At 40.0% G+C, this 27,915-nt stretch overlaps 1 protein-coding gene across 4 annotated transcripts in view; it reads right to left on the bottom strand.

Moving 5' to 3' along the window:
* tmem196 (transmembrane protein 196) overlaps nt 1–27,378 on the bottom strand; it is a 34,645-nt gene extending 7,267 nt beyond the window's left edge. The window contains exons 1-4 of one of the 4 annotated variants that reach the window (XR_013549401.1): nt 27,035–27,378; nt 18,899–18,955; nt 16,096–16,350; nt 11,828–11,984 (exon numbers count right to left, since the gene is read on the bottom strand). Coding sequence is in view for 1 of the 4 variants with exons in the window: in XM_078428746.1 (XP_078284872.1) it covers nt 16,096–16,350; nt 18,899–18,955; nt 27,035–27,196 (474 nt within the window). In the remaining 3 variants the exon portion in view is untranslated. The remainder of the gene's footprint in view (nt 1–11,827; nt 11,985–16,095; nt 16,351–18,898; nt 18,956–27,034) is intronic. The other 3 variants (XR_013549403.1, XR_013549402.1, XM_078428746.1) reach the window with 3 other exon arrangements.
* Between the last annotated feature and the right edge of the window lie 537 nt (nt 27,379–27,915).

Below are 27,915 nucleotides of genomic sequence, written 5' to 3'. Positions count from 1 at the left end.
GAAAGGGGATGAGCAAAAATCGAAGTTAGAAATAAAGATAATGTGCACTATAAAAGGAGGTTTACAAAAGGGCTGATTTGTAAGAAGGTTAAAATTAATGCATGGATATTTGAGGCATACAGGAAAAGGATAGATTAAAATTGGGGATCAACTTGAACAAAATCATACATAACATATGAAATTAAATAGATGTAGATTAATAAATGTTAATGACACAAAATTTGATTGCATTAATAGCAACTTGTTTGCCCATTGGCAAATATGGAAAATGAACATAATTGTCTCAATTTTATAGCCAATAGCAAATGGATAGCCAGCTGATTGAGAGTCATAGAGTCACAGTCATACAGCATGGAAACAGACCACTCAGCTCTATTTGTCCATGCCGACCAAGATGCCCTATCGAAGCTAATTTCATTTGCCTACATTTGGCCCATATTCCTCTCAAATAGTGTACCTTTCCAAGTGTCTTTTAAATTCTGTGATAGTACCTGCCTCAGATAACTCCACTGGCACCTCATTCCATATACCCACTGCCATCTGAGTGAAGAAGTTGCCCAAGTTCCTATTACATATTTCCCATCTCACCTTAAACTTTTGTCCTCTGGTTCTTGATTCCTCTACCCGGGTTAAAAGACTATGCATTCACCCTATCAATTCCCGTCATGATTTTATACATCTTTATAAAATTCCCCCTCAGCCTTCTACACTCCAAAGAATAAATTCATAGCTTGCTCAAAATCTCTTCCTACAGCTCGGGCCCTTGAGTCCTGGCAACTTCCTTGTAAATCTTCTTTGCACTTTTTCCAGCTTCATGACATCCTTCCTATTGCAGGGTGTCTAAAACGGAACACAATCCTCCAAAAGCGGCCTCGCCAATGTCTTGTACAGCTGTAACATAATGTCATAACTTCTATATTCAATACCCGACTGATGAAGGTCAATGTACCAATAGTCTTTACTATCACCCTATCTACTTGTACTTGTACTTCTAGATCCCTCTGCTCTACAACACTCCCTCGGGCCCTACCATTCATTGTGAACATCAGGCAACACAAAATGCAACACCTCGCACTTATCTGCGTTAAATTCCATTAGCCATTCCTCAGACCACTTGCCCAGCTGATCAAGATCAAGCTGTAATTTTTGATAGCCATCTGTACTGTCTATACCACCTACTTTAGTGTCATCAGCAAACTTATTAATCAAGCCTTGTACATTCTCATTCAAATCGTTGATATAAACCACAAACAGCAATGAGCCCAGCACCAATCCCTGAGGCAAACCACTCATTGCAGGCTTCCAGTCTGAAAAAAACCCTTTCACCACCACCCTCTGCTTCCTTCCACGAAGCCAATTCTGTATCCAGTCAGCTAGCTGTCCCTCGATCCCAGGCAAACTAATCTTCCAGAGCAGCCTATCATGTGGAATCTTGCTGAAGTCCATATGTGGTTTTGCCCTTATCAACCGTTTTAATTACTTCTTCAAAAGTCTCAATCAAATTATGAGACACAATCTCCCATGTACAAAAACCATGATAACTATCCCTAATCAGTCCCAATCCATCCAAATGAATATATATCTTACCCATCAGAATCCACTCCAGTAATTTACCTACCACCGATATTAGGCTCACTAATCTACAATTCCCAGGCATTTCCTTGCAGGCCTTCTTAAATTGAGGCACAACATTAACCACCTTCCATTCATCCCACACCTCACCAACAGCCTATCAGACTGAATAATTCTCATGGACAACACACAAGGAAAATACTTGCAGAGGTAATAATTCACATTTCACTCATTATGCAGAAAGAAAGAATATATATTGTGTGTGTGGGATCACACAATACAAGGAACAAACTTTAAAAATATGACTTCCATTTAAAGTAAATCTATGGAATTATTGCAAGGAAATGGAAATAATAACACAATAAAATTGCCTTCAAGCCTTTGAATGGTGTAATTATGATTTATTGTATCATTGAAACTTGAGATATTTCTCATTGAACTATGCTTAACATTTTGATGATTTTCACAGTATGAATAGTGCATGAAACATTCACGTCAGATTCTATGTTAACTGTACCATGTGCGATATTAGAATATTACTTCAGTATTTTTATATTAGATATTTCTGTAGGGCTGTTAGCAATGGCTATTAGCATTATGCAATAGCAATGACAAGGGTTGGTAGCTTTTCCATAATAAAGCATTGTTTAGTTTTTAGTTTAGTTTAGAGATACAATGTGGAAACAGTCCCTTCGGCCCAATGAGTCCACGCTGACCAAAGACCACCCATACACTAGTTCTGTCCTACATACTAGGGATAAGTTACAGAAGCCAATTAATCAATACATCTGAACATCTTTAAAATGTGGGAGGAAACCAAAGCACCCAGGAAAATGCATTCAAGGAGAACATGCAAACTCCATACAGACTGCACCCATAATCATAGGTAGACACAAAATGCTGGAGTAACTCAGCGGGTCAGGCAGCATCTCTGGAGAGAAGGAATGGGTGACGTTTCAGGTCGAGACCCTTCTTTAGACATTAATTAATGCTTCTCATATTAACAAATCCCTTACTAAAAGTCATGGATTGTTTGAGGTTCTGTCCACTAATATAAAAGGTAAAAACTACCTGGAACTACCTGCTGCAAATAATATGCAATAATCAAAACACTTTCCTCATTGACTGACAATGATCAGGCTCTACCGTCAGATCCTTCCATAGTTGTCATCTCACCCACAGCTGCAAAGAGGATGAGATGATTGCCCCCTTCTTTGGGGACTGCAGATTTGTAAAGAAGGAAAAAGATGAAAGGGTCCTTGTCAGGGTTTATACCAAGTAGCTATGTAGCAAAGGACTATTTAAACTATGGAATGTTACCAAGGCAAACATCAAGTGCTGATGGAAGATCATCAACTCAGTCAAAGTCCCACTTTTGTCTGCCTAAAACTTGTTGGCCTTCCAAGGAGAATGCAGCAGCCTAGAAATGGAGCTTGATGCAGTCAATGCAAACACTTTGCGGGGAGGCATTGCAGTCTAAGGTCCTGCTGCCACTAATATTTGTGGGCTTTGATCCAGTGTATCAGCTTTTCAAACACCTCTGTTTGTATGTCAAAGAGGCCACAAGAGTTATAATGGTGCTATATATCAGAACACTTAAAAAAATTATACCACTACAAATGTACAGACCCAATAACAGAACAGATGTGAAGACTGAACTACATAATGAATATAAAGAAAGACAGGCATTGTTTTTTTGTACTTCCTCAATAAATGTTTTTATGAATAAAGTGTAATTTTGGAATAAAATTATTTTATTTATTATACTTCTCTAATACTGTTGCATTTGCTTCCAGCACATTGTATCTGGATAGAGTTTCCAAACTGTTCATTCCTCATAAATCTATTTCCATTTTTTCTTTTGGAATTTCATTTATTCTCTATAAATGCTTTCATGGATGTCAATTGATTAAAATTCTTTGTCAACATTTCGTTGTCTTAATGACTGGATGTTGAATTTAACACCACTTTCTGACAATCCCAGAAGGATTGTTTTACCATGCTGAAGTGCTGATAACATTACAGCCTTGGTCCATGCTTAAATACCGTCTATTTTGTTAGTGTATCCTGCCATGATATCAGAAATGTTATCATACAATTAACACTGCAGTATAAGACCTGCACTTGATTCCAATAGTTAGGAATCTGTGGCTGTCCAAATCCATTTCCAACAAGATCCTGGTATTTTTGCCCGCAAAGATAATTCTGTCTGACCTGACACCCAAGGTCCAGATGTTAGGGGACAGTATGCTTTACCACTGCACCAGGCTCCCTTTTGCTTGGCTCAACATTTTCCATTCTTTACCTTTCCTGTCTGTGCATTTGCCACAAATGGAAATGATTGTTTTACTGCCCCTTGCAGAGCAACGTGTATTGTAGCTACTACCCTGAACTTGATTATAAAGATATTCAAACTTTAAAAAAATTCCAAACCAAAGAAGAAGAATCTCAGAATAGAGCCTTCACTTTCTGATTTCAATAGACAATAGACAATAGATGCAGGAGTAGGCCATTCAGCCCTTCGAGCCAGCACCGCCAATTTAAGGAACAGAAATTACCTGGCATCTCAGAGTTAACTTAAATGTAATAAATTATTTTTGGACTCAAATATGAATATGAATTTGTATGCCCTGGACCAGAATGTGCTTAGTAATACAATATTTGACATAATAATTTTCTAAAGGAATTATCAACTCCAACGCATGGAAGCAACCTTCTCTACATGGAGGAGAACCTCTTAGATGATGTTGAATGCATTGAAGATGGTGAATATATTGAAGATGGTGTCTTGATCCTGAAGAACTGTGTAGTGCTTCTTCCTGGGGAATTAATCATCATTTTGTCTATCTTCAATTAATATGTTCTTGAACTAGGTAGTGCCTCAGGATCTGAGGTGACCTGCTTCTAGTTCTGAGAAATCTAACGTGACAACCAAGTAACGTGTGGGAGCTGTAGACTTTCATAATTGAGGCAGGAAGTGCCTGACAGAGTGGCTGAATGGATAGTTTATGAGATGGTGCACTTCTCGTGCAGGGGTTCTGTACAATCTCATGCATTGTCACCAGTTTTTTATAAGCTCATAAGTGGTAGGAGTGGAATTAGGCCATTCAGCCCATCAGGTCCACTCCGCCATTCAATCATGGCTGATTTATCTCTTCCTCCTAACCTCATTCCCTGCCTTCTCCCCAAATCCTCTGACACCTGTACTAATCAAGAATCTATCAATCTCTGCCTTAAAAATATCCACTGACTTGGCCCCCACAGCCTTTTGTGGCAAAGAATTTCACAGATTCACCACACTCTGACTAAATAAATGTTTCCTTATCTCCTTCCTAAAAGGACATCTTTTAATTCTGAGACGATGACCACTAGTCCTAGACTTTCCCACTAGTGGAAACATCCTCTCTACATCCACTCTATCCAAGCTTTTCACTATTCTGTATGGTTCAATGAAGTCCCCCCTCATTCCTCTAAACTCCAGTGAGTACAGGCCCAGTGCCGACAAACGCTCATCATAGGTTAACCTACTCATTCCTAAGATCATTCTTGTAAACCTCCTCTGGACCCTCTCCAGAGCCAGCACATCCTTCCTCAGATATGGTGCCCAAAACTGCTCACAATATTCCAAATGTAGCCTTACCAGCACCTTATGGAGCCTCAACATTATATCCCTGTTTTTGTATACAAGCCCTCTTCAAATAAATGCTAGCATTGACTTTGCTTTCTTTTGTGTTCCATGTAAACTTGCTCCTCTTAGAGTGGTTATTTTCCAGGCATTCCCAAGAGTCAGTGGGATGTTGAGTGTTGCATTTTTACAAGGAGATGAGTTTGTGAGATGGGGCACTTTTTCTGCTGCTTATGCAGACCTTGATGTGCTCTTGATGGGTAGACTTGATGCTTTGAGCCATGGATTCCCAAGAGTCAGGAAGGATGTTGCATTGATTCAGGGAGGTTTTGAGCACATCCTTGATAATTTTACTTTTCCCACTTTATAATCTCTTCTTGAGTTGGAGCTTGGGATAGCGCGTCTGTTTCAGGAGCAAAAAATAAACTGCTTGAAAAACTCAGGCAGGGTCTGTGGAGGGAAATGAACAGATGACGTTTTGGGTCGGGACCTTTTGTTCAAAATTGGTGTCGAACGTGTGGACAACATAGCTCATGCAATGTAACTGACCAAGTGTGCTGGTCAACATATGTTCTATATGCTTGAAAGTCGCACTTCAAACCATTGTTAAATCGTTCACTCGGTCAACAAGAAATCTAGTATAGGAATGAACTGCAAACGCTGATTTAAACTGAAGATCGACACATTTTGGGGTGAGACCCTTCTTCAGACTGAAGAAGTCGACCCGAAACGTCACCCATTCCTTCTCTCCAAAGATGCTGCCTGTCCCGCTGAGTTACTCCAGCATTTTGTGTCTATTAACAAGATATCTAGACTCCATTCCTCAGCAAGCTACCCTATATAATCTTGGCATGAGATTGAAAAGGCCTTTCATTTACTGAGAAACAACAAATCCCCTTGAAGAGATGAAAGTCCACCTTAAGTAAATGGTGACACAAACCCAGAATATTCCTGCTGAATGTCCCAAGAAAGTTCTTTGCAAGAAGCTTCTTCAATTGTGCACTGCGTCACAACGCACACTCTACCAAGATGTGCAACTGTCACGCTCATAACAAGCCCAGGATAACTTAGGAACAACAAAAGACATTTTGCTCCATTACTAAGCAACTTTAGTACAACCAGCCAGAAACCATTGACAATTAATTTTGGGGTAATCACTTCATTCATTTGAGTGAGTCTTCACCTTTCTGGAAAATATATTGAAGTAAATATGTATGTCCTGGTTAAAGTAAAGGAACTTCATGAATACACAATACAATGATAAACACACTGATAATGCAATTTCAAGAGATAGAACATTACATTTTCATTTTCCAATATTAATAATAATCACCAAAAAATATAAAATACTTAATTTTTCAGAGGGAAGGCAATTTGGCAAAACTAGTCAATGTGCATTAGCAAGTTATCCTTGCTGTTTGCATTTATTCAGCCAAATAACTGTTCAGTGTCCTCTGAAATGTTATGTTCCTTTTGAGTCAAAATTCAACGAATTCCTTATACTCGCCATTATTTATGTAAATTGGATGCTAAAAAACTAATGAGATCATCCATCTTACTAAAATAATTATCCCAACAAGAATTTTAAAGTGTTTTTTTTTATTCAGCACGAAGGAGAGTGAATATGAAGAAATAAATTTGGAAAATCATTATTTTAAAGCAACTGCCTTGAACAAAGAATACAAAAACATCCCCCTATGCCTGTATTATAGTACGGACAGTCGGAAAATGGTTTTAGCTGGCTTTAAAGCTAAGCCCCTGAAATGACACTTTACACAAGCATACTGTTGTGATGTTTACTTCTTGGGAGGAATGTTCACTACTTCAACCACACAGACATATGCTTATGAGAGAAACAAATTAATAGCCCTATACAGAAAACATACTTATTGATGAGTGAAGCCACTGATGAAATTAGACAATTGCTCTTACAAAGTCAATACTGTGGAGTTAGGAAGAAATAAAAGTGTCAAAATCGTCGAAAATTTAAGCTATTGAGCAGGCCATTCGGCCCATTATTTGGGATTCAGTCGAAAAAGATCAATCAAGCCGAATCCCAGCGACCAGCATGGCTCGCCAGGCCCTAGTGAGACCACACCTGGAGTACTGTGTGCAGTTTTGGTCTCCAAATTTGAGGAAGGATATTCTTGCTATTGAGGGCGTGCAGTGTAGGTTCACTAGGTTAATTCCCGGATGGAGGGACTGTCGTATGTTGAAAGACTGGAGCGACTAGGCTTGTATACACTGGAATTTAGGATGAGAGGGGATCTTATTGAAACATATAAGATTATTAAGGGATTGGACGCAGAGGCAGGAAACATGTTCCCAATATTGGGGGAGTGCAGAACAGGGGGCCACAGTTTAAGAATAAGGGGTAGGCCATTTAGAACGGAGATGAGGAAAAACTTTTTCAGTGAGAGAGTTGTAAATCTGTGGAATTCTCTGCCTCAGAAGGCAGTGGAGGCTAATTCTCTTGATGCTTTCAAGAGAGAGCTAGATAGAGCTCTTAAAGATAACGGAGTCAGGGGGTATAGGGAGAAGGCAGGAACGGGGTACTGATTGAGAATGATCAGCCATGATCACATTGAATGGTGGTGCTGGCTCGAAGGGCCGAATGGCCTACTCCTGCACCTATTGTCCATTGTCTATTGTCATTCACCCGCCAGATCATAGCACTTCGAACGTGCATCAAGCATGTTTTGAAATACAATGAGGTTTTCCGTTGCTACTAACTTTATATGCAAAAACATGTCACAGTGGTTGCGTAACTCAGCGGGTCAGGTGAACATGGATATGTGATCTTTGGGTCGGGACCCTTCTTCAGACTGACTGTGATGGGGAGGGTGCAAAAGCCAGAATAGAGATGGGGGCAGGATAAAGCCTGGCAAGTGATAGATGGATATGGATGAGGGAGGTTTTTGATGGGGAGACAGTTGGACAAAGGCCAGACATGAAAAGACAAATAAGTTTGATAAGGATAGAAGAGGTATGAATTGTGAGGTTAATTGTGCTCTAACCTCATCTGCTGCATTCTGTGTTTCCAATGTGGCCTCCTTTACATCAGTGAGACGAAGCATACACTAGGTGACTGTTTTGCCAACACTTGTGCTCGGCCGGCCAAGGCCTGCTGGATCTCACGGTTACAAACTATTTTAACTTTCCTTCCCAATTCCATGCTGACTTTTCTGTCCTTGGCCACATACAAACTGGAGGAACAGTACCTTATGTTCCACTTGGTTGCCTACATAATAACGGTTTGAACATTAAATTCTCCAATTTTAAGTAACCAAACCACCCGCCCCCTTACCGCACATCTCACCATTTTTCCCTCTCTCATCCCTGTTCCCCACTTTCACTTACACCAATTTCTCCCCTCCCCCTCCCCCTCCCTCTAACACTGTCACCTTCCACCTATGTGTATTCCTCAGGTTTCACAATTCCACCTCTTCCATCACCTCACACTTTTTGTCTTCATCTCTGACCTTTGTCCAAACATCTGCCTATCAAAGACCTCTCTTACCTATATCCACCTACTACTTGCCAGACTTGTCCGCTCCCACCTCTCCTTCAGCTTTCTCCTCCCACACCTATCCATGTTCTCCAGAGAGGCTGCTTGACCTGCTGAGTTACTCCTGCACTTTGTGTCTTTTTTGTTAACCAGCATCTGTAGTTCATTGTGTCTGTTACCCTTTTATGCAGTGAATTTCAGACTCCCTGTACCTTCTGCATGTAAGTATGGTTCCTCAATTGCTCTCTAATTTTATCAATTGTTTAAAAACGATCTTCCTTGCTTTTTGGCCACCCAGCTGTTTTGGTCACTTCCCAATTTTATATACTTCAATTAGAAAGCCACTCAGCCTCCTTTGTTCCAAGGAAAACCAATGGCTTTGCAATCTTCCGTCACAACTTCAAACTCTGAAGCCAGACAACATCCCGATACATCTCCTCCATACCCAAAATCCACGACAATCACATTGTTTCTGTAATGTGGTGACCAGAACTATAAGTGGCATACCGTTTTTGGCATAACCTCTCTGCTCATATATATCCGAGCTAATAAAAGAAAGCATTCAGTTTATTCTTTTAACCACCTTAATGAACCATCCTGCTACCTTTGAGGATATAAGAATATGTACTCAAAGGTCTCTATGTTCCTCCACTTCTTTCTGTATCCTTCCATACTCTCTTGCCTTACCTCACACGTCTCTGGATTGAATTCCATTTGCCATTCCTCTGCTCAAGTGAATGCACCGGCTGTATCCTCCTGCATTTAAAGATTTGTCCTCACTGTCAACCACACAGACACCTTTTGTATCATTTTCAAATTGCTTTAACATCCCTGCATGTCTAAGTGAAAAATATATACTACAAAAAACAAGGGACCAAGTATTGATCCCATTAATAACAGCTTTTTGGACAAAAATACATTCATCAGCTTTTATAATTTGCTTCTGGCTATTGAGACAATTTTGCATTCAATTTGCCATTATCCCTTGTATCTTTGGAACATTTTTAAAATTACATGTCTGCCACGTAGGCATCTTTCAAAATCCTCACTAAAATTGATGTGGTCTCAAACCTCCACAAAAAATGCAGTCAGGTCTTCTTAACCCATTCTAATCTGTGCCATTCTAACTGAAGGTGTACCTACCTCTTGGAACTGGCCTGTAATTACTTGGTTTATACCTTCCTTTTAAGCTTTGATACAATGTTAACCATCCTCCAATGCTCTTGTCTGTTCCTGTAGTCAGGGTGGATTGAAAAATAATGGTCTGAGTTTATACAATGCTTTTTCTCCCTGCTTTTAACATCATGAATATATTTCATTCAGGCCTGCCATTTATCCACTTTCAAAGATGCTTTCGAGCTTCATACCTGATATGTTCATCCTATCCAATATTTTTCTCTCTTCCTTAACTGCAATGTTTTGTGAAGATAGATTCCAAGTATTCATTAATTCATCAGTGAAGTGCTTTTGCCCTTCTCAATAATTGTCAGAATTTTCTATTAAACAAATCTGCAAGTTAATAATTACTTGGAGGAACAGCACCTCATATTTCGCCTGGGCAGTTTGCAGCCCGGTGGTATGAACATCGACTTCTCCAACTTTAGATAGCTCCTCTGTCCCTCCCTTCCCCTCCTCCTTCCCAGATCTCCCTCTATCTTCCTGTCTCCACCTATATCCTTCCTTTGTCCCGCCCCCCTGACATCAGTCTGAGGAAGGGTCTCGACCCGAAACGTCACCCATTCCTTCTCTCCCGAGATGCTGCCTGACCTGCTGAGTTACTCCAGCATTTTGTGAATAAGTTAATAATTACTGTCTGCTTCAAATATTTATCTCTGACAGAGAACATGTGATCTATTTTATTTATCTTTGAGTAAATGATACTTTCTTTTCTGCACATAAGAGAGAAAATATAGTGAAGGTCAATCATTTCTGTTCAGTTTTACTGTATGGGCTTCCTTTGTTTTACAGGCACATCTTTTGCTTTCCTTTGCTTGTACGTATGCTGATGCCAAATTTGAAACATTACTGCTCCTATTGACCACATAGTCGACTGACCTTCTCTGATGGATACATTTCCTATCAGCATTAATCAACTTTGATAAGAATTCAGTGAAGGTTTGTTCTATTTGAAGCACGATTTCTATTATCTCAGCAATTGTCAGAATTTTCTATTAAACAAATCTACAAATCAAGAATTACTGTCTGCTTCAAATATTTATTTATGACAGAGAACCCGTGATCTATTTGACAATGCCAAACTGCTATTCATAAAAATAAAAGCTGCTGTTTTGTTATTTCTAACATGGCATCAGCACAATGCAACTGATTATTATACCTGATAATCAGTGAGTATAGAGTATAAGGCATCAATGATGTCTTGGAATCCATGCCTTGGTGTTTTCTCATAACAGTTCAAGCTGGCTTGAACAGTGTCTTGAAATCTGGATCCCAAAGGCTTCACATGAGCCAAGAAGCATTGATGGGAGCTATTTCAAATGGGCCAAGGATCTTGTGCCCAACTTCAAATTGCTCTAGTTACAACTGCTACACCCCAAGAGCATTGATGTGGAAGATGGTACCTTCAATAATGTGACATATAGAGGTAAACATCCATGTTTTTAGCTCTTACATTTTATACAAACATCCGTACACTTTCTGCAATGCAAATCCAATAAGATCAGGTGCACACTCACTTTGCCCTGCACCAGTTACTACTCATCAACGACAATTTCTGCTGCAGTTCATCAACAGGGCTCACTGTTAGTGCACCTCCCTTAACGTTTCTGTCTACTTTCTGTGAAATATATATTGTTGGATCATTCATATATAGAAAGTAATACAAAGTGTGTTGGTGATTAATTATTTTCTATTTGAGTTTGGTGAATGAGGAAACTTATAAAGTTTGTGAGGAAATAACAATGCAGTATGACATGTGTAATGCATTGTTATTGCATCTATTGTGGACATGATGCCACGTGCTGTTCATTATGTTGAGGTACAGGCCAAAGTGTATGGACATGATGCCACGTGCTGTTCATTATGTTGAGGTACAGGCCAAAGTGTATGGACATGATGATATAACATACTGCAAATCACAAATATCTGAATATTATGGGACAAACCATAATTTCAATGATGCCTCCAATCTCCATAGATCTCATGTCTTTCAAGCTCTCCTGAATGGTTCGACAGTAGTTTCCTCATCTAAGGTCAGGTTGTTATGGTCTGAAGTCCATCACCTATTGCAGTTACAGCCCGCCTATTATTTTCTGGGTTTGCCTTTAAACATAAAAATAATGAGGATTGAGACATGGCAAATTATCCCATGTTCTGTAGTGTGTTCAGTTGTTTACATTCTCTCTTTAACAGCATGTATAAAATTGCATATTATTTGCATAACTGTAACTTCTTGTAAGTACTTGCCGACAGGACATAGGTTGTGTAGAATCTGATGATATCAGTAGTTAGACTTTCTTTAGACTTAACAAAATAGCAAATTAAACCAATGTGCAAGTTCATACTTCAGCAAAAGGAAAGAAAAAGTCACCCAGGGCTTGAATGAACAGGACAGGCAACTATTCCTCGCCTTAAACTAGTCTGAGCGAAGGATTATGCAATTAACTGGAGACTGAGAAGAAAGAGCGGAAAAGATGAATTCAATTCTAAATGAAGTACACAAGGAAAAATAAAAAGGAAAGAAGACTGAATTGAGAGCAAAAAAAGATGTAAACAAAAATTCAAAATGCATTTTTGAAATTTAATTTAATGATCTGTAAATTCCCATTAAATATGATCTGGACTGATGCTCCAAACTTGCAATAACTATTCTATTACAATGCCCTCCATAATGTATTGACAAAGACCATGTAGAAATTACAGCAGTGTTCATACATAGTCTCCCCCCCCCCCCCATTTCAGGGCACCATAACGTTTGGGACAGAGCAATGTCATGTAATTGAAAGTGGTCATGTTTAGTATTTTGTTGCATATCCTTTGCATGCAATGGCTGGTTGAAGTCTGCGATTCATGGACATCATTAGTTGCTGGGTGAGTTCTCTGGTGATGCTCTGCCAGGCCTGTATTGCAGCCATCTTTAGCTTATGCTTGTTTTGGGGGCTACTCCCCTTTAGTTTTCTCTTCAGCATATAAAAGGCATGCTCAATTGGGTTCATTTCGGGTGATTGACTTGGCCACTCAAGAATTGACCATTTTTTAGCTTTGAAAAACTCCTTTGTTGCTTTAGCATTATGTTTGGGATCATTGTCTTGCTGTAGAATGAACCGCCGGCCAATGAGTTTTGAGGCATTTGTTTGAACAAAAGAACTTGAACAGATAAGATGTGTCTATACACTTCAGAATTCATTATGGTACTACCATCAGCAGTTGTATCATTGAAGAAGATAAGTGAGCCAGTACCTTCAGCAGCCATAATCTTCATCTCATCTGTCCACGAGACCTTTTTTCAGAACTGTGGTTGCTCTTTTAAGTACTTCTTCGCAAACTGTAACCTGGCCATCCTATTTTTGCGGCTATCCAGTGGTTTGCATCTTGCAATATAGCCTCTGTATTTCTGTTTATGAAGTCTTCTACGGACAGTGGTCATTGACAAATCCACACCTGACTACTGAAGAGTGTTTCTGATCTGTCGGACAGGTGTTTGGGGATTTTTCTTTATTATAGAGAGAATTCTTCTGTCATCAGCTGTGGAGGTCTTCCTTGGTCTGCCAGTCTCTTTGTGATTAGTAAGCTCACCAGTGCTCTTTTTCTTCTTAATGATGTTCCAAACAGTTGTTTTTGGTGAGCCAAAGGTTTGGCTGATGACTTTAACAGTTTTATTCTTGTTTCTCAGTCTCATAATGGCTTTTTTGACTTTCATTGGCACAACTTTTGTCCTCATGTTGATAAACAGCAATAAAAGTTTCCAAAGGTGATGGAAAGACTGGAGGAATGACTAGGTGCTGAGAGCTTTCTTATACCTGCATTATGGAGGCAATTAAACACCTCTGAGCAATTACAAACGCCTGTGAAACCATGTGTCCCAAACATTATGGTGCCCTGAAATGGGAGGACTAAGTATAAACACAGCTGTAATTTCTACATGGTGAAACCAAAATGTATAAAAATGGCCTTTAATAAAATTTGACAATGTGCACTTTATCCACATGTAATTTTTTCTATAATAAATCTCAAATTGTGGAGTACAGAGGCAAATAAATAAATGATGGGTCTTTATCCCAAACATAATGGAGGGCACTATTTATTCCAGAGAGAATAAATAACTGTAATTAAGATCCCACATGCTGTTAAAAGGTAGATAGTTTGGAATGGACGGGGGTTAACTTTCTATGGCATTTGTTTTACACCAGCTCTGCAAGTACAGAAACTTATTAGCACTCAATGCATTTCAAAGGTGAAGCATTCAGCAAGAAATGGTTACTGTGTGTCCACAGTGAGGTGGGAGACACAGAAAGCAGAATTTTCGTATTTTACTCCTGCTTCTTCTTTTCACCTGAAATTGGTGGATCATTCAAGCATAAATAATGAAAGCCCCATTACTGACACAAATATTTTGACAGGAAAATCTGTGCTAATATTGCTCCCTAACTGCAATTAATTTTGTATTGATATTTTGCAGGTATAGATTTGACCTACTAGCAATTCAGACCAGGTTCACAATTTCTCATATGGTTGCCTTTCCCCACCAAAAATATCCCAATATTTGACTGGAAGTTCAAGAAAGCTCAGATATCATCAATTTCCTTTGTTGAGAGTAAGCCCTATCTCTAATGCCAACATCAACAAAATGTCAACAGTTATATTGGAGAACTGACATTTTAGCTGACTGGAAGGTTCCACAGTATATTTGTATATTTATTATATTTGATTTATTTTGTCCCTGCTTCTATTAATAATTTCCCGAAGCCCATGTGTACTGTGGTGATTTTGTTGCGATCAGTTAGTCTGATCTAGTGCAATCCCACCCTTTCCACATCTAAGCCATTCTAACCAGACGTCGAGATCACCACCAACAAAAGTGGGATGTTGTTTATAAATTAAGCAACAAGTTAATCAAAGACTAAAACTGACACACCATAAAATTACTTAATTTAGAATTTCATGCTCAATAGGTAGCTCCAAATGTGTTGTACAGTATTGACTGTCTTGTCCTGACAAAAGTGTTTCATTGTGCCTCGGTACACGTGACAATAAACTAAACTAACTACTCTGCGTCAGAAATTCAGTACTAATACACAACAGGATCCTTCAAGGTTTGCTCATAATTTAGGTCTCAGTAAAATGAATTTTATCAGTGGGCTTTCTTTAACGTACCTCTGGTGTGATTGGGTGGACTGGAAGTGCACTTGATCTCGGCAAAATATATAGGGATTCAGTGCATTGTACAACCTGCACAAAAATTGAAATTATCCTCAAAATGCAATGACTTATAACTTCAAAGTCTGTATGGTGTCCAGTATTTAGTGGTATTTAGATTAACAAGTGATTCTGCAGTTCCATTGCAACTGTGCGATTAGGAATCCCACATGTGATTTCTCAAAAATAAAGAAGCCAAGATCAATGACCAAGAACCTGCAGTGGAGGAGTCCACTAAACTGCAAAGAGTAGAGGGGAAGACAATGTAATCAAGAGCAAAAGAATGGTTACATGTGTTAAGAGGCTATGAAGTTTAAGAGGAAAGAAGGCTGTGAGAGATCAAGCATTTTAATGGTTTGAAATTCTGGTCCGTGATGAGTTGAAATAAAAAATAGAAATGAATTAAAATAACATTGAAGTGTCACAAGCTGGTAAATAAATCCAACTTTTGGCTGCCTGTAAAGAAAGGCAAAAGATGCACTAAAAAATGAAGGAAAAAATCCATTCAAATGCAGGGATAATGCCCTTCATATTCTTACAAATTATTTGAATTGATTTTAGTATTATACAAGGCCAAGTGGACTCGTTGGGCCCATTCCTCTTAGAGGGGGGACAGGGAAGGGGAGAGGGTGCTTACAACAAAAGAATGGGAAATAGGATAAGATGACTGACACAAGTGCAACATGTCATATGGCTTTGTAATCTTATGATTATTTTTTTAGAATACTACTGACAACTAGAATCACAATATGCACAGCTGGATTTAATGAATTTCTTCCAGTGACATCTTATACACACAGTTGTTTGAATCAAAGATATTATCCCATTGCAATGATAGTATAAAAATGGATTTGTAAAATAATTTTAAAAATCCACTAACATGATTGAACAGAAGTTTCCACTCCATCATGCAATACAAAATGAAATATAAACATAATTTTCTTATTTTTCTTGCTGCAAAGTTAAAATCAGGTTTACAAAATCTATCCAAATTCTCGGTTGCAAAAATATTACATACTTTTTCTGTCATTTCATGGGAGTGATGCAGCGAGTGGTCTCTTTCCAAGAACATCCTCTGTTGCTCAGTGCTGGCCAGACGACAGGTGAGCCAGGCTGACAGGGTGCATCCCGCAATGCCCAGGCATGCCATTGACATGGCAGCGAGATGAATGGGGTAAGTAAATGTTGTCCTTTTTGCGACTGCTCGCAGAAACTGAAAATTTAATATTCCTCCGATCAGTCCACAGATACAACAGGCAGAAAATAATATCATCTGGCAGGAAACAGGAAGGATTAAAATCAGGCACCACATCAGCAGATTGCAAATAAAATTAGAAGGCAAAATAAATATTCCACTAATTGATATGATACACAGATAATAGTTCGTAAATGAGCAATAATCATCTTGTTTTAATGAATTACACCTATTTATTCTTGCCAACAAATTTAAAACGGTCCGTTACAGAGATACATCTTATCTGACATTTCACGATGCGACAAACTTTAGCAAAATTATTCCCTTCAGCAGATGATTTCAATATTCACGGACAGAATTTTTATTCAAGGAATGCTAACGAAAATTAAATATCCACTGGCTATAATTGTAGTCTGTGTTTTGTTGCTAATGTTGTGGCACTTGCTGATGAACTTGGAGAGAGCAGCCCTGCTTTTTCCATGCCCTATCTGACCTCTGTGAAGGGCTCTTGACTCTCCCTTCGTTGGTTCCTGCCAGGCATTGATACAAAGGGGAATCTCAGGTATCCAGAGGCAGTGACATCATTGGGTTTTGTTTTTAAAAGCAGGATGTACAATCTATCAGGTTGTTTATTTGTTACATAGAATGAAGCAGAAGAATGAAGCACTAATCTTTAACAATGTCGTTATTCCATTTTGCAGACAGCAAAAGAAGATTTTGACGTACAGGTGAGACCAACAAAAAAAGATGAAATTTAGCATAAATGCTTTAAAAATTAATTTCAAAGAGATCTTTTAATTATTTTTGAAAACAATGGATGTATGAAACTATTATCTAAGGGAATAACATGCCATGTGCAAAAAATAATTACCTTTTATGGCTGACAGAATTGTAAAACAGTAATTATGGTTTAGCAGACAATTAAAGACTGTTCTGCACCTTACTTTGCAAAACTTAACATTTTCAAGTTTTTTATGAAGGGGTGTAACCACCTGAAATGCTGGCTATTTCATTGACTTCTGAAGAATTGATTAGTGAAGGATGTAAAGTAGATTTCAGCAATATAATTACTGTTGGCAGCTTCTAGACGTCACTGTTTAACATCAATGAGTGTACTACAGAAACCACCAGCAAAGTCTTTGATTAAAATGATGGGCACTGAAAGCCATTGTTATAGGCTGAGAAACTTCAGCCATACATCTCCAGTCCTAGCTCGTGCATACAATTATTTTAGAAAACTTAATATATCAAGTATCGTATATTTACACCATGATAATTTGCCAAGAGATCACAACTATCACTTTCAGCTAATTAGAAATGCAATGGAATTGCTGACATCTTTAAATATTCTTTGACCTTCCTTCCTTGGAATGATAATACTATTTGTGTAGTAATTGTCAAGTTTGTACGTGATACATTTTGAAAAATTAAAGCTGGGCAGGCATTCGTGCTGACTTGATGTTGGGGCTGGGTGGGGGAGGGGGGAGGAGGGCTGATGGGGGTGATGGTGTTGTCAAAGTAAAAGGAAAACTAGGGGTACAAGTGTATCATTCTATGAAATTGGCAACACATTTAGGCAGGGCGGGTAAAAAGACATAAGGAACATTTGCCTTAATCAGATGGGGCATTGAGTATTAGAGGTGGGGCATTATGTTACCAACTGTATAAGATATTGGTGACTATTATGTGCAGTTTTGGGTGCCACACAGTAGGAAGCATGTGATTAAATGACAGAGGGTGCTAAAGATTCACAAGGATGATGCTGGAAATGAGAGGCTTAAATTATAAGGTGAGACATTGTTTTCCCTGGAGTCAAGGAAGCTCAGGGCTGACTTTTTAAAATTATGAAGGCATAGAAAAGGTGGATGTCACAGTCTTTTTCCAATGGTAGGGGAGTCTAAAATGAGAGGACATAAGAAGGATAAGAAGGGAAAGATTTAAAGGAGACCTAAGTGACATGTAAGTATATGGAAAAGGCTGCCAGAGAAAATGGCAGAGATAGGTACATGTACAATGATCAAAAGGCATTTCCACAGATGCATGGATAGGAAAGGTTTAGGGGGATATGGGCTGAACAAAGGCAAATGGGAATAGTTCATGTGGGCATCATGATCAGCATGGACAAATTGGTCCAAAGGCCCTATTCCCATGTTGTTTAACCTTATGACTGACTCTATTTCAAAATCACAGCAATGTGCTTCAAATAGATATTCACACAAATTTTGAAAAAAAACCCCAAACAATTTTCAATGTGAGATGATTTGACTGAAGCAGTGCTCATGTTAGAGAGTGGATTAAGCTCAAATACCAAACATTGTGTGGGAGAAAAATTGTAATATCTGTTTTGCCTTCTTTTTACTTCTTAGTGGCACAAAAGGCAATGCCTCAATAAGACTTTGTACCATTATATAATCTACATCCCATACTCAAGTTAAAATTAGTTGTATTAAAGTTAGTAAAGGCAAAGATATTTCCCCATGGAATAATTCAATGCATGAAAAGCAATAAAGAACAACAACACTTCAATTTATTTTGAAAGAAATACAATGGTAATGCTGAACTACTGCCATTGTGGTTTTAACTGGTATAGTACTGGGGCTGGATGTTTTAAAAATAAATCACTCACTATCCGACCAGATTTCTTCTTGGCGCAGACAATTCCACAAATTCCACAGATTAAAAACTGTAAAGAAGAAAAAAAAACATGTTAAATAATAAAGAAATAGGGCCATAAGAGTTTTGTTTGTACTGCCACCAACAATAAAGCCGTCTTGTGATTACATTTACTAGAATATAATTTTTCATTGCACTCTAAGAACATTAGAAATAGAAGCAGAGGTGGAGCATCATACCACCTTGCCATTTTATAAGATCACAGCTGGATCTTTCAGTTTAGCGACACTCTCCTGCAACCCCATGTTCCTTAGCGTAGGGAAAATACTGCAGAAGCTGGTTTAAATCAAAGGTAGACACAAAATACTGGAGTAACTCAGTGGGTCATCAGTCTGAGGAAGGGTCTCAACCCGAAACGTCACCCATTCCTTCTCTCCCGAGATGCTGCCTGACTCCAGCGTTTTGTGTCTACTCCATGTTCCTTGATTCCTTCTATATCCAAGGGTGTTTTTAACCTCTCTCTTGAATATATTCAGCAACAGAGCTGCTACAGAATTCCAATGGCTCACTGCCCTCTTCATCACTGAATAGTTGACTTATTATGATCTCTTACTGTAACTGTTAGTTGTATACTCCGAGCCAGGGGAAATATCATTCCCATATCTATTCTGTAAAGTTCCAGAAATAAATGGCATGATTAAATGAGATCACCGCTCATTCCTCTATCCATCTGGCTGCTTAATCTCACTTTATAGGACGAACCCCCATCCCATCCAAAACCAATCCAGTGAACCTCTATAACACTTCCTTTTGAGTGTATATCTTTCCTCAGGTAGGGAAATCAAATGTGTATGCAAAATTCCAGATACCAACCAACCAAGGACATTTATCTTTGCACTAAGAAGCTATGCTTGATGCAATTGTGAAATTGTATCATGGTGATTAAATAGACAATAGACAATAGGTGCAGGAGTAGGCCATTCAGCCCTTCGAGCCAGCACCGCCATTCAATGCGATCATGGCTGATCACTCTCAATCAGTACCCCGTTCCTGCCTTCTCCCCATACCCCCTCACTCCGCTATCCTTAAGAGCTCTATCCAGCTCTCTCTTGAAAGCACCCAACGAACTGGCCTCCACTGCCTTCTGAGGCAGAGAATTCCACACCTTCACCACTCTCTGACTGAAAAAGTTCTTCCTCATCTCCGTTCTAAATGGCCTACCCCTTATTCTTAAACTATGGCCACTTGTTCTGGACTCCCCCAACATCGGGAACATGTTTCCTGCCTCTAATGTGTCCAATCCCCTAATTATCTTATATGTTTCAATAAGATTCCCCCCTCATCCTTCTAAATTCCATTGTATACAAGCCTAATTGCTCCAGCCTTTCAACATATGACAGTCCCGCCATTCCGGGAATTAACCTAGTGAACCTACGCTGCACGCCCTCAATAGCAAGAATAACCTTCCTCAAATTTGGAGACCAAAACTGCACACAGTACTCCAGATGCGGTCTCACCAGGGCCCGGTACAACTGTAGAAGGACCTCTTTGCTCCTATACTCAACTCCTCTTGTTATGAAGGCCAACATTCCATTGGCTTTCTTCACTGCCTGCTGTACCTGCATGCTTCCTTTCAGTGACTGATGCACTAGGACACCCAGATCTCGTTGAACATCCCCTCTTCCTAACTTGACACCATTCAGATAATACTTGTGGAAGAAGTCACAAGACACTTCATCCTTCTTTAATGCAAGTTTGTTTCACTAATTTAAGGGCTGTCATACTAAAATAAATTTTCCTGCTTCGCAATGAAATATACCTCTCACACAAACATAATTCACCCCTGATCTTCAATTATTGCAGTAAATTTCACATTGTGATATGTTCTCACAAACCCTGTGATAAATGCATATCTGATTAATGACATCTAGACAGTGGAGGCCCAGTTCAACACGCTATGATTGACATAACAATTGTCAGCCAAATCTGCTTTTAATGAATAACATAGTTAGCCTACTCATCACTGCTGCTTCTCAATGGTGAGGCTCTTATTATAGGGCTCTGCTTCATGTGGTGTGGAGGTGACAGCTAAACTCTGGAAAGTGCTTTCACGATGAAGCACAAAGCTCTGAGAAGCTGTTTCATCTTGAACTTGACTTGAGAAATACAGGATGTTAAAAATTGACTGGGGAGTTTGTTGAAATTTCCAGGCACACTAATTTTCTTTGAGGTACATGTTGAAAAACAAAACAATGGATATAATGGTTTGAACTGAAAAAACTTAAAAGCACATTGGGTTCCAGTGGAAATTTGTATGTGTATGAAGCATAGTTGTGTGTGATTCCAAACAAGTACTCTGTGATTTTTATTGACAAGAACACCATGAAGATTTTATATGGCCAATGAGAAGCATTGCTGTTAAATTCCTCTGTCGAGCACCAAAAATGTTGCAGATGATGCTTGTGAGTATGCAGGCCCACCTCAAAAATATTAACTACTGTCCAGGCAAAGACATGCACATTGAAATATATCAAGCAAGCTTAGTGTAAGACTGTTAACATGCTGAGAAATATTCCATTGTCTCTTGCACTGGTCTAGGAGAATGAGGTTGATACCTGGCTAGCAGCACCTGAAACATGTGATTCGGACAGGATGGAAGGAAACAAAACACAGGATTTTGTCTCAAACTGTGGGCGGCACGGTGGCACAGTGGTAGAGTTGCTGCCTTACAGCGAATGCAGCGCCGGAGACGCAGGTTCGATCCTGACTACGGGCGCCGTCTGTACGGAGTTTATACGTTCTCCCTGTGACCTGCGTGGGTTTTCTCCGAGATCTTCGGTTTCCTCCCACACTCCAAAGACGTACAAACATTGGAGGTTAATTGACTGGGTAAATGTAAAAATTGTCCCTAGTGTGTGTAGGATAGTGTTAGTGTGCGGGGATCGCTGGGCGGCGCGGACTCGGTGGGCCGAAGGGCCTGTTTCCGCGCTGTATCTCTAAATCTAAAAATCAAGAATCTCACATTGTTCCACATGAGAGATGAACAAGGGCGTGCAATGTGATTTGATCCTCAGAGGTTAAAGAATGATTGTTTCCAAGCCACAAGAGAATAATATGATAAAGCATCTCCACTCCTTATAGTACACATGTTTAGAAATGTGAGACCTATAAATCTCCCGAAAGGTACTAATTTAGGGAAGCACCTCATCCTTGTCAAACCTTAGAAAGGAGCTGGACAAACAAAACTGGCTCAGATCTGTATAAGTTGAAAGGGGAAATATATCATATGATATCTGTTTTTGTTCTTGTAATTGTTGACAATCATCTGCAATTTTGAAAGACACCTTGTCAGATACGGTGTAGATCATGAACAATGGGGTACATCTATGCGGTATAGCAGATATCTTGGGGAGTTCTTTAAAGGTTGAAAGTTTGTACTCTGGACAACATTACCTCACGTTCCAAAATAATGGAAACCCAAAGAACACATGAAGGTGGCCATGGAATCACTGATCATTCACAGCCAGACCCTCACTTGTACTGAACAGATTTTAAAGCAAGGTTTCAATCTGAAACATCGTTTATCCATGTCCTCTGGAGATGCTGCCTGACTTGCTTTGTTACTCCAGCATTTTGTGTCCTACACAAGATTCTAACATCAGTAGTTCCTTGTGTCACCCGACGTCCCTCCAAGCCTTCCACAGTACTCCAACCAAAGAATGACAAGCAATTAACATATATAACAACAACTACAGCATGGAAACAGGCCTGTCCGGCCCTACCAGTCCACGCCGACCATTCTCCCTGACCTAGTCTCATCTACCTGCACTCAGACCATAACCCTCCAATCCCCTCCTATCCATATACCTATCCAATTTACTCTTAAATAATAAAATCGAGCCAGCCTCCACCACTTCCACCGGAAGCCCATTCCATACAGCCACAACCCTCTGAGTAAAGAAGTTCCCCTCATGTTACCCCTAAACCTTTGTCCCTCAATTCTGAAGCTATGTCCCCTTGTTGGAATCTTCCCCACTCTCAAAGGGAAAAGCCTACCCACGTCAACTCTGTCCGTCCCTCTCAAAATTTTAAAAACCTCTATCAAGTCCCCCCTCAACCTTCTACGCTCCAAAGAATAAAGACCCAACCTGTTCAACCTCTCTCTGTAGCCTAAGTGCTGAAACCCAGGCAACATTCTAGTAAATCTCCTCTGTACCCTCTCCATTTTGTCGACATCCTTCCTATAATTTGGCGACCAGAACTGCACACCATACTCCAGATTCGGCCTCACCAATGCCCTGTACAATTTCAACATTACATCCCAACTTCTATACTCGATGCTCTGATTTATAAAGGCAAGCATACCAAACGCCTTCTTCACCACCCTATCCACATGAGATTCCACCTTCAGGGAACAATGCACAGTTATTCCCAGATCCCTCTGTTCCACTGCATTCCTCAATTCCCTACCATTTACCCTGTACGTCCTATTTTGATTTGTCCTACCAAAATGCAGCACCTCACACTTATCAGCATTAAACTCCATCTGCCATCTTTCAGCCCACCCTTCCAAAAGGCCCAAGTCTCTCTGTAGACTTTGAAAATCTACCTCACTATCAACTACTCCACCTATCTTAGTATCATCTGCATATTTACTAATCCAATTTGCCACACCATCATCCAGATCATTAATGTAAATGACAAACAACAGTGGACCCAACACAGATTCTTGGGGCACTCCACTAGACACTGGCCTCCAACCTGACATACAATTGTCAACCGTTACCCTCTGGTATCTCCCATTCAGCCATTGTTGAATCCATCTTGCAACCTCACTATTAATACCCAACGATTTAACCTTCTTAATCAACCTTCCATGTGGAACCTTGTCAAATGCCTTACTGAAGTCCATATAGACAACATCCACAGCCTTGCCCTTATCAATTTCCCTGGTAACCTCTTCAAAAAATTCAAGAAGATTAGTCAAACATGACCTTCCAGGCACAAATCCATGTTGACTGTTTCTAATCAGGCCTTGATTATCCAAATAATTATATATATTGTCCCTAAGTATCTTTTCCATTAATTTTCCCACCACAGACGTCAAACTAATAGGTCTATAATTGCTAGGTTTACTTTTAGAACCTTTTTTAAACAAAGGCACAACATGCGCAATGCGCCAATCTTCCGGCACCATCCCTGTTTCTAATGACGTTTGAAATATTTCCGTCATAGCCCCTGCTATTTCTGCACTAACTTCCCTCAATGTCCTAGGGAATATCCTATCAGGACCTGGAGACTTATCCACTTTTATATTCTTCAAAAGTGTCCGTACCTCCTCTTCTTTAATCCTCCTAATTTCCATCACTACTCTACTTGTTTCGCTTACCTCACATAATTCAATATCCTTCTCCTCGGTAAATACCGAAGAAAAGAAATTGTTTAATATCTCCCCCATTTCTTCCGGCTCAGCACATAGCTGTCCACTCTGACTCTCTAATGGACCAATTTTATCCCTCACTATCCTTTTGCTATTGACATATCTGTAGAACCCCTTGGGGTTTACTTTTACATTACTTGCCAAAGCAGCCTCATATCTTTTTTTCGCTTTTCTAATTTCCTTTTTAAGATTCCTTTTACATTCTTTATATTCCTCAAGAACCTCATTTACTCCCTGCCGCTTATATTTATTGTATATCTCCCTCTTTTTCCGAACCAAGTGTCCAATTTCCCTGGAAAACCATGGCTCTTTCAAATTATTATTCTTTCCTTTCCACCGAACAGGGACATAAAGACTCTGTACTCTCAAAATGTCACCTTTAAATATCCTCCATTTCTCTATTATATCCTTTTCATAAAACAACAATTTCCATTTCACTCCTTTTAAATCCTTTCTCATCTCCTCAAAATTAGCCTTTCTCCAATCCAAAATCTCAACCCTTGGTCCAGATTTGACCTTCTCCATAATGATATTGAAACTAATGGCATTATGATCACTAGACCCAAAGTGCTCCTCAACACATACCCCCGTCACCTGACCCATCTCATTTCCTAACAGGAGGTCCAACACTGCCCCTTCTCTGGTAGGCACCTCTACGTATTGCTGCAAAAAACTATCCTGCACACATTTTACAAACTCCAAACCATCCAGCCCTTTAACAGAATGTGATTCCCAGTCTATATACGGAAAATTGAAATCACCCACAATCACCACTCTGTGCTTACTACTAATATCTGCTATCTCCTTACATATTTGCTCTTCCAATTCTCGTTCCCTATTTGGCGGTCTATAATACACCCCTATAAGTGTTGCTAAACCTTTCTCATTTCTGAGTTCCACCCAAACAGCCTCCTTAATCGATCTGTGAAGTGATCCACATTTAGTTCACAATTAGAACTCTATTGTCAGCAATAGAAATTTTGATACAACTGAAAGTGCACTCATTTGTATTAACCCAAGCATCTCAAAAACTTTGTGCCAGAATAAAGCACATAAAGGATTTTTCCCTGAGTCTGCTTCTTGTTGTTTTCATTATTAACAGTTTAATGCTATATGTGACCAATAATAATTATTTTTACTGCTATCATCTCTTTAGGAATTGTCTTGTGACTAAGCTGTAAACTGTGAAAAGAGTTTGGGAAACAGCCTGCTTGGAAGAAAATCACAGTAAGAAATTCTGGCCAGCTCTTCTAAGCTTTTCATAAATAATATACTTTGACCAACAGTTGACATTATCAACTACTTCCAGTAATTTTGAGAGGAGTAATGGAAATACTGAAATAGTTATCAATTGCATCATGGTGGCACAGTGAGCCTGAAAACCTTCTCAGCAGTTAATGATTATCAACCAGATGCAAAAGATAAAAATATACCAATAAAGAATTTTCATTTAAATCAACTTTTGTGTCTTGAAACCTCTTTTACCTAACATAATCTAAAGGATGTTTAAGGAAGATGCATACCAAAGATTTTCCACCATTCAATCACCAAGTAAGAAATCAAAACTTCAAACATATAGGTTGGTAGCATTTCAGGGTTGGTGATGATAGATGAAAGTAAAAAGGTATTTGCCAAACGCATGAAACAAATGCATTCGATCACTACGTGATAGAATAAAACACAAAAGTGCTGGAGGAACTCAGCGGGTCAGGCAGCATCTGTGGAGGGGCTGGATAGGTGAGCCTTCTGAGAGAATAATACGGACTTTCGCACAATATAACACACAATCGAGAAGGCAATGGCCATCAACAGGTCAGCTAGAGTGCAGAAGTCTGAGCTGTTCAATGGGAGGGCTGGTGGAGACTGGATTGAGCACTGCGGGGACAATCTCACCCTCGCCTATACTGGTACCACGGCCAAGGCGAGCAGCGCTCTCACTGTGCCTGCCTGTGGTGATCAAGGAGCGCCCGTCAATTTGGTTACAGGAATATGGTGGAAATGCTCGAACCTGCACTGGGCTCTCTGCGAGTCCCACTTTCTCCAGATGTTTCAAACTTACAAAACACAGCGTCGCAAGCCGTCAATCGAATTAAGATCGAGGCAACAAAAAAAAAAGTCACAGGCTCCAATGTGTCCACACAGAGCGGGTTTCAAAGCAAGCACTCAATCCGAGATATTCTCAGCACAAATCACCATCCTCGTGGTGCTGATCGTTAATTAAAATACAACGGAAAGGGTGATAATCAGGACTAGTTGAGGGTGTGTGCATGTCACAGCCATATCGACATTTGCAAGTTATTTCTATTTCATATCCTGCATTATTTTACACAAATCCTTCATTTACTGGCTCCCCGGGCTATATCGTTCCTTTTAAATATTCACTTACACCCGGCGCACGACCCCAAATAATCCACTTTTCCCATGTATATAATCGCTTTCACATTGTACAACGTAAAAGTAAAAGAATCACATTTAACGCGTAGCTAACGATCTATGTACCTTCCACAAACTCGGTCTAATCTAACTGTCTTTGGGTTTGTTGTTGTTTTAAATGGGTAGTAGTTTAAACAGAGCAAAGCGTCGGCGCCCCTTTCACCTGCCCAAACCCCACACCCAAACCGCACAAAAAAAAAGCAAAAACAAAAAATCGTTTCACCGAGACCAAACGCAATGCAAGAAATCCAGGAGGAGAAACAGTTTGCAACGTACACAAACACCGCTCCATACCGGTGAAGAATCCCCGAGCTGGGGCTGGCGAGCCCGGCACTTGGCGATGCTGACAGCCCCCAAAGCCACGCTGGTGACCCCGAAGCCTACTTCCAAAGCAGACAGCACGAAGAGACTGGCAATGATCTGACCCCTGGTGCACATGGTGCTGCCACCAGCATTCTCTCCCGAAATACCAAACCAACACGCCTGCCACACAATCGAATATACAAACAATATATATATATAGATATATATATAGATATATAATTCTTTCAAAAATTATGTCTTTAGAAAGCTTCCATGGTTTCAGCCAATCCTTCTTCAACTGATGGAAAGATAACACGTACAGCCACATCCAGTAATAACATCCCCTCGTTGCCAGTTGCACGGAGACTTATTACAGTGGAGGCAGTCCAACGTGTCATTTAGCGTGTGTGGGCAAATCACCTTTCTCGATGTAGTAGCGCAGGGCGCAGGGCGCTGGGCTATCGCCGAGCTGCCGTGACCTCACGGCCGCTGAAAGAGCAACAGCGTCTGCCTTCCCTTCCCTTCCCTTCCCTCGACCACCTCCACCGTGGCCAGCTCACGGGCTGGCATTTCTGCACCACGTAACCCGATGTGGGGCATGGGCGATTGATTGCTTTGATAGATGCAACTGTGTGGGTTGCGAGACCAGAACTCACACCTAAGCATCAGCAAGCGCATTTGCTTGTATCGCCGCACATATTGTCAACGCCCAATCTTTCTGGAATTCTGCTTCGCATCCCCCGCTTTCCTTCCCCCACCACGCCATCCTTTCCTTCCCCCACCACGCCATCCTTTCCTTCCCCCACCACGCCATCCTTTCCTTCCCCCACCACGCCATCCTTTCCTTCCCCCAC

The sequence above is a fragment of the Rhinoraja longicauda genome, chromosome 2, assembly GCF_053455715.1.
Source record: "Rhinoraja longicauda isolate Sanriku21f chromosome 2, sRhiLon1.1, whole genome shotgun sequence".
NCBI lineage: Eukaryota > Metazoa > Chordata > Chondrichthyes > Rajiformes > Arhynchobatidae > Rhinoraja > Rhinoraja longicauda.
This window is presented reverse-complemented; position numbering and strand designations above follow the sequence as displayed.